The sequence below is a fragment of the Calidris pugnax genome, unplaced genomic scaffold (assembly GCF_001431845.1).
Source record: "Calidris pugnax isolate Ruff unplaced genomic scaffold, ASM143184v1 scaffold335, whole genome shotgun sequence".
Classification (NCBI taxonomy): domain Eukaryota; kingdom Metazoa; phylum Chordata; class Aves; order Charadriiformes; family Scolopacidae; genus Calidris; species Calidris pugnax.
This window is the reverse complement of record NW_015091148.1, coordinates 839,555-847,081: the sequence shown is the minus strand read 5'-3', so window position 1 is coordinate 847,081 and position 7,527 is coordinate 839,555. Positions and strand designations below refer to the sequence as shown.

Here is a 7,527-nt window from a genome sequence, read left to right as displayed (position 1 = left end):
CGGAGCTCGGAGCGGGGGTGTGCGAGAGCCCGTCTGCGCCGATGGCGGTGTGCGCGCCTATATGTATTTACACACACACAACGTACACAAATTCCGGCTGTAAGTTGGGGGGGGTGGGGGTTGGGGGGGAGAAAAAAGTTAATTCTTCGCATTCGGAAAACTTTAACCCCTAGTGTCTGCACATCGTCCTGAAATGCCTGGGTACTTGGCTGCAGTTAAAGAAAAGGGGGAAAAAAGGGAAAAAAAGTTTTTTGTGTGTGCGTGTGAACTTTGCCAGAAGGAGCCCCCGGCGCGTTGATTAACTCAGATTTGCTATAAGGAGAAGAAATCGGTTTTGACAACTTATTTCAGTTCGTGTTTATCTAATTACCATAGATTAGCATTCCCTGCTCGGGAGAGCCGCGCTCGCATCAACCCAACCTTTGCTTTTCATATAATGCATCTTTTTTTCTTTTTTCTTTTTTTTTTTTTCCTTTCTGCAAAAGCTCCGTATTCGGGAGATAAATGGAAAATCGAAGTATTTCCTTTATCCCTTGCTAAATCCCGACCTTCCTCCGGAGTCCGGTACCGCATTGTGCCCTCTTGCGTTTTTTTGTTAATACCAAATCTATGCCCGACCTTTTATGGGTAAAAGGAAGCCTTGGGTTACGGTCAAACCCCGAGTTTATTAATTGTTACCGATTGAAATTGTTATTTTTTTTTAAGGAGAGGATTGCTGGCGGTGTGATGAGGCTGCTGCCTTGGAGGTGCGCAGAGACCCCGCGGTTTTGCATCCCTCCCCCCCACACTTTGAACCGGTCTCCACTGAAAAAAAATACCTATTTTTGCAAAGTTCAAATGCTGGAAGGGATAAGCCAGAAAGTCTCAAGCAATTCCCGGTCGCCTTAAAAGCTGCACTTTGCTCTGGGATTTGCCTCTCTTGGTTTTGCCCGGATTTCCTCGCCAGAGACACGCTCTGCTCTACCTGGTGCATCCCCTCCTCAGATCCCTCTTTGCTCAAGGTGGAGTTGGATCTCTGCTCGCTGCCTTCCCTTTCTCTTTTTTTTTTTTTTTTTTTTTTTTTTTTTTTTTTTTTTTCAGAAAAATCAGAGCCATCTCACAGGAGAAAAAAGAAAAAAAAAAAACCCAACCCAAACCAACAAGCCTAAATTAAAGCCAACACTGTCCTCCGCTCATTCGCGTTTTGTCAAGGATTTGTTTCCTGTCCGAATTTGTAGCCATCTGTCTGTCGGGTCTTATATGCAATGAAATGACACGCCTTATAATACACACTCCCCTCGACTTGAATCTGTGAATGTGCGCGCTACAAATCTAGAATTACATATATTACATGGTGGCTGTAGAGCTGCCAATGCGGCGCTCTCTGACGGAGCTTTAAGTATCTACGAAACCAGTATCTTATTACAAGCTAATTTATTTTAAACATCATGTTTACAGCAGCAAAGCCAAGATTGTTTCATGCCACGGCTGCGAGGAACATTTCGACTGAAACGTAATCCTTATAATTCAAGGAAATAACATGCAAAGGAAGTAGTTTTCCATCCTCCACCCCCTCCCTGACTGATATCTCTTATATTTGTTCTTGCAGAGTTTCCCTTTGTGTATGGAATGGACCCAAACTTACGTAGATCTGCTTTATTGGTATGCAAGGGGAAAAAAAAAAAGAAAAAAAAAAAAAGCGGGGGGGGAGAGATTGAAAGGGAACGATGACTAAAGAAGATAAAAAAAAAGGCTGGGATGAGAGCCTGAAGTTAACTGCTTTGCAGAAGCCGAACAGCTCTTACGTTTGATAGAGAGTTACGCAACATTTGGAGCTCTGCAAAACCAGCGATTATCTGGCACGAGCAGCTCCGCATGCAAATTTTTGAGCTAAGAAATGGGATGTCCTGATAATTCAGTGCGTGAGTACAGCTGCTGAAAATGTTTGCTCTCATATTTTCTCTCACTTCTCGTGATTGCTCTGCAAATAAAACCCTCGAAATTGTTTGGAAAAAAAAAAATCCCCCCCCCCCCCTCCCCGGTTGTACCGTATTAAAATACTTCTCATCCTAGTACCTTTGCGGCTAAAACAGGCTTTTTGCGTAGTTTGACAGTCGACATTTAAAAGAAAATAAAAAAGCACTAATTGAAGCTGACCGCCTGCTAATTGCTTGTTGCTGACATCTTAGTTGCGCTATAGATAATAATACGTCTTGCCTCTTAGAAGGGCGACCCTGTAGATGGTTATTTGGGGGGGGGAAGGAAAAAAAAAGAAAAAGAAAAAGAAGAGAACTTGGTTCCTAACGTGGAAAAAAAAAAACCCACCAATGTCTGTCATAGTTTTCATCTTCCGGAGGGTCAGGCCCGCGGTCTAATTGATTTGCCACCTATAATACGTGTAAATACAGCAGAGGTCTTAAACCCCACTAAATCTCCGAGAACTGAATGTTTAGCACAGAGGTGGTTTCTATTCCCAGCTCAATGGCTTTGCAAAAAGGCAAAAAAAAAAAAAAAAAAGGAGATTGAAATGTTGGGTTATCAGTGTAGCTGTTTAACAAGACGCTCTCCCGCCGTCCCCGCTCGAGTCCGAAGGTAAATCTAAGACCGATTTTGCGAATATATTTTCTTTGGCCGCCTCTAGCGCCAGCCCAGCCGGGAGGGAGACACACACAGAGCAACAACGGGGGCAGAAGCGAGGTTATACAGTAGCCCTTAAGTTAGACCCGTCTCTGAGGGCACCGATGGGCACCTCTTTATTCAGTCTTTGGCCCCATCTCCCCCAAAGCAGGCGCAGGGGTTGGGAAGGAGGAGCAGAAAAAGGTGGAAGTGGCGGGAGAGGTGGTGAAACGCGTTTTCACAGCGCGGGGAAGCCGCCTTTCCCCCCCTGACAGACACCCCTCGCTGGCAGGGTATAAATCCAGATAAAGAGAGGTATTTACAGTATGTGCAGCCCCAGCTCCCGGCCGGGAAGAGGGAGGAGGGGAGGGCAGAGGGGGAGAGAGACATTGGGGGAGTCAAAAAGCATCCAGACCCAAGTATTTCGGCGAAAGCAAGCCCGGGGAAGGGGAAAGGGGTGGCTGCTGGTCAAATAATATTGGGAAAGCAGGGAGAAGGAGAGGAAAAGGCGAGACGGATCATGTAAGGCGGAAGGCGAGTGCTGGGGGTGTTGGGAATTACAGCATGGAACAAGTTAATCATGGCTGTGGCTGGTCAAAAGAGAGAAACGGCGGGAGAGGTGGTGAAACGCGTTTTCACAGCGCGGGGAAGCCGCCTTTCCCCCCCTGACAGACACCCCTCGCTGGCAGGGTATAAATCCAGATAAAGAGAGGTATTTACAGTATGTGCAGCCCCAGCTCCCGGCCCAGCAAGGTCCCGCTTTTTGTCGCTTTGCTTTTCTGGCCAGCAAACGCCAAGCCCACCAGGCAGAGCCAGGCAGATAGATGAGGGGATTAAAACAACACCCAAATATTTCGGCACGCAAACAGAACAGAGCGTTGCTTGTGTGAAAGCTAAACCCGCTAAGAACTTGGTAGAAAGTTCAGTGCAGTTGGTTCCAATAAAAAATGAAACTCTTTCTTTTTTTTTCATGTGGAGCTGGAATTCCCGACCCTTCTGAAGTGAGAACACAGCGGGGGTTTCCCTACCGAGGGACTTATTGCAGCCATAAAGTCAAGCCAACACCACGAAAACACTTGAAATAACCCCTTGTTCCTGGAGTCAGACATAGAAAGCCATTGGCAGCAGAGAAGCCTCCTCTGTAACGCTCATGCACACCCAAAATCACCTCGGGAAAAAAAACAAAAACAAAACCACAACAAAACAACACCCGACGAAGCCATGTAGAGCTCCAGGGTTGGAGTATTTGAAACAATGATCCCTGAAGGTGTAAAAAAATACCCGCTCTCTCCGCGCATAACCGCCTGAAACTTAATTTCCAGCAATTTAAGTTTAATTTACCTGACTTCCCGTGCAGTGCATAATAACCTTGTTAATGGGATCTTTGAAAAGAAGCAATAATAATCTACCATTGTTCCATTAAAGAGTGCAGCTAATTATTAACAACAAAAAAAAGGGGGAGAGAGACATTGGGGGAGTCAAAAAGCATCCAGACCCAAGTATTTCGGCGAAAGCAAGCCCGGGGAAGGGGAAAGGGGTGGCTGCTGGTCAAATAATATTGGGAAAGCAGGGAGAAGGAGAGGAAAAGGCGAGACGGATCATGTAAGGCGGAAGGCGAGTGCTGGGGGTGTTGGGAATTACAGCATGGAACAAGTTAATCATGGCTGTGGCTGGTCAAAAGAGAGAAACTTTTTTTTTCCTCCTTTTTTTTTTTTTTTTTTTTTAACATAGTCCCTGGGCATCTCACTTTCTTCCAGAAAATGTCCCTAGTCCAGACGCAAACAGTTGCCAGGAAACTGTGTGGTAGAAGGAGAAAACGAGAGGGAGAAAGCGAGAGGGAGGGAGGGAGAGAGAGAGAAACCTTTTTAAAATAACAGACCCGCATTGTCCCTTCAAAGCCTACAGCAACTTAAGAGTGATTCGTCCTCTGCCTTCCCTCCCTGCTCCTTCCCCAGCAACCACCTCCCGGCTGCGGACACCACTTGACGTATCTTCTCCAGACTCCCACCGAAATGACCACTCCAAGCAATAAATAAATAAAAGCTCCTCTGCCCTTCTTTTTTTTATGATTAGCTGAAATCCCCTTCGCCTCGTACGTCATTATCGCATCGCATTTTACGACGTCTCCGCTGGTGTTTCAGGCTCAGCCACCGACCCTTCATCTTCCCGGGACGCGTGGATGGAGAGGTGTGGGCTCCATAGACCGGTCCGTCCGGCGGACAGACAGACAGACAGACAGACGTACACCCTGTCTCAGGAGAGGCTGGGGGAACGTATAGATCAACATACACCCACGGGGTGCCCATAGCTCACGTGTCAGGGCACATAAACGTGCGAGCGCATCCTGGGTGTGTGTATATAAATATATATATTGGCTTTGAGGCACCGAGCGAAAAGCGCATCGACGGCTGCAAATCACGGCAGGGCACCAGGCCTGGGGGGTGAAGCGGGGCCGGGGGGTGGTGGTGGGGGTCCCCTGGGCCTCGGAGAGGGGAGGGCAGCCGGGGCAGACCCCCCCCGCCGGGACACGGGCTGCGGGGAGCCCCCCGGGAGCCGCCGGCCGCCGCCGCCGACGGTAGATGGCAGCAAACGGCGGGGAATGGGCGAGCCCGGCGGCGGCGGCACCGGGGGGGACGGAGCGGCGGGGGGCTGCCCCCCGCTTTATGCCTTTTTATTTTATTTTTTTCTCAAATAAGCAAGCAGGGGAAGGTGCCAGGAGGGGAGCCGAGCCGGGAGCAGCGCGGACACCCCCCTCCCCAGACGCACGTACCGAGGGGTGCGGGGAGGCTCCTTGGTCATCCCCCGCCGGACCGGGCTGAAATGGTTAAAAAAGACCTGCCTGCACCGAGGTGAGGGGTTTCCACAAGTGGTTGCCCACGCAGGGTGTGGAAGAATCGGCATAAAAGCATTTTGAAGCAAGGTTTCTAAATTAAATTATTTTTTTATATATTTTTTTCCTTACAAAGAGCAAAAAAAAAAACAACAACCCATCCAAAACCAAAAAACACGAGCGCGGAAAGACTTAGGGAAAAGGGAGAACAGGCATTATTTTTTTCCCCGTCATTTATGAAAAATGTAACAGGTTCGGGAAGAAATAGCCTTTAAATATGACTTTCTGTTTATTATTTCCACGGCTTGCGATCATTTACTCTTGTCCACACAATATTCAGGCACAGTCAGTTTAGGTGAGATAAATCGTCGCGTCATAAAATGGTTTATGCTTAAGTAATGAATCTCTTCTTACTCAATCTCGCTTCACATACACACGCTCTTACATTATCTTATTTAAAAATCACCTCGTAACAGTAGCAATTAGTACTATATTTCAAACCCCCCGCCTTGAAATCTTAGGGAAAAAAAAAGACAACCACATTTAAAATGACGGGCATCTCGGACAAATATTTTCCTAAACCCGAAGGCGAGCGATAGGGAATCGGAGAGGGAGAAGAGAGGGAGATTTGCACTTAACCTGGTGTGGAAAAGCACCGACACACCGTGGGGCTGAAACCCAAGCCGGTGTTCCGGCCGGGAGAGCCGTAAAGCCCCGTTAACACTGCAAGAACGCAATTAAATACAAGGAGGTTTATTACATCGCAACGTCAGCTTCATTTGGGAGTTTCACGAGGGGGGAGGGAAAGAAAATTACAATGAGAGCGCTGAGCTCTGGGCTGGCTTCAATCTTATTATCTTTTTTTTTTTTTTTCCCTCTCTTCCTTTTTTCTTTTTCTTTTTTTTTCTTTTTTTTTTTAATTTTTTTTTTTTTCCCATTCTTAACTCATTTCCAGAGCCTTATTTCCGAGGACTGCCGCGAACTGCCCTCTCCGAAGAAACCACCCACATAATAATGACCCTGGAGAGCAACGCGAAACCCAACTGGCTTCCACACAAACTTCGCCAAATTACTGGGCTCGCCTGAAGACAGGCAAACTGGCAAGAGATTCTGCGAGGGGGGAAAAAAAAATAAAGCACGACAACTACCCACAAAGGGTTTGGTATTTTTTTAAAAGGCAGTATCTAAAAGCCTCCGTCACTGAGCTACTGCAAAATCCTTCATTCCAAGTCTACTGTCTCCAGGTGACATTACAGGCTTTATATTTCCTTCTTATTCCGTTATTTTCATTTTCCTTCTCTTTCTTATTTCCTTTCTTATTTTCTTCGCCTCCTTTTTTCTCACTCTCTTTCTTGCTCGCTTTCTTATTTTTTTTTCTATTTTCTTTCTCTATTTCTTTCCTTCTCTGAATTTCTTTCTTTACCTTTATCTTCCATTCTTCTTTCTCTCTCCCTTTCTCACCTTCACGCCACAGCTTTTCGGGGAAATTGTCTCTTAAGCAGATTTCCACCACCCCTTATTTCTTCCAGTGCCTCCCTTCTTCATCACCCCACCCTTTTCTTTCTATCTCCCACCCCCCCACCCCCGGGTAGAGGGGAGAGGGAGATGGGCATTGGAACAGAAAAGGCAGCTTGACAAATGCATTTTCTCAAAGAAAAAAAATCAAATGAAGAGAAACAGATATTATTCCCTTACCTTTTGACGTCCATTTCTGTGGTATAAGTAAAATATATAGGGAGAGAGAGACAGCGTTTGCTTATCTGTTAGCTGACAAATATTGTCCCAACCTGAGAGCCGTCGATTGCCTCTCTGACTTGGGAGAGCTTCTTGCATTTCTGTCATTTGCATAGAAAATGGAGTAACTTCCCTCTTTGAAAAATGATAGCCTCCACTCGGTCCAGAATCTCCTCTGCCCCTCCATTACTACCGAGATTCCAAATCAGCAGGCAAATTAACAGAGGAATTAGAAAAAAAAATAGGAATAATAATAAAAAATAATAATAATTTAAAAAAAAATCGTATAACTGTTTTGCTATGTGTGTGTGTGCGGAGGTGGGTGTCTGTGTGTGCCTGTGGATGTGTGTATAGGCGTCCCCCCCCCC

The 7,527-nt window shown here is 46.5% G+C and overlaps 2 protein-coding genes and 1 long non-coding RNA gene across 3 annotated transcripts in view; 1 reads left to right on the top strand and 2 right to left on the bottom strand.

The window, feature by feature from the left end:
• LOC106897976 overlaps positions 1-4,050 on the top strand; it is a 13,422-nt gene extending 9,372 nt beyond the window's left edge. Inside the window, exons 2-3 of the long non-coding RNA XR_001413849.1 lie at positions 1,589-1,641; positions 3,574-4,050. This is a non-coding gene — a long non-coding RNA (uncharacterized LOC106897976). The remainder of the gene's footprint in view (positions 1-1,588; positions 1,642-3,573) is intronic.
• The window catches only part of HOXB3 (homeobox B3), a 64,733-nt gene extending 57,499 nt beyond the window's left edge, over positions 1-7,234 (bottom strand). The window contains exon 1 of the mRNA XM_014958992.1: positions 7,121-7,234. The gene's annotated coding sequence lies outside the window, so the exon portion shown is untranslated. The remainder of the gene's footprint in view (positions 1-7,120) is intronic.
• Positions 1-7,300, bottom strand: part of HOXB4 (homeobox B4) — a 35,224-nt gene extending 27,924 nt beyond the window's left edge. The window contains exon 1 of the mRNA XM_014958996.1: positions 7,121-7,300. Coding sequence (XP_014814482.1) covers positions 7,121-7,273 — 153 coding nt within the window. The 5' untranslated portion in view covers positions 7,274-7,300. The remainder of the gene's footprint in view (positions 1-7,120) is intronic.
• Between the last annotated feature and the right edge of the window lie 227 nt (positions 7,301-7,527).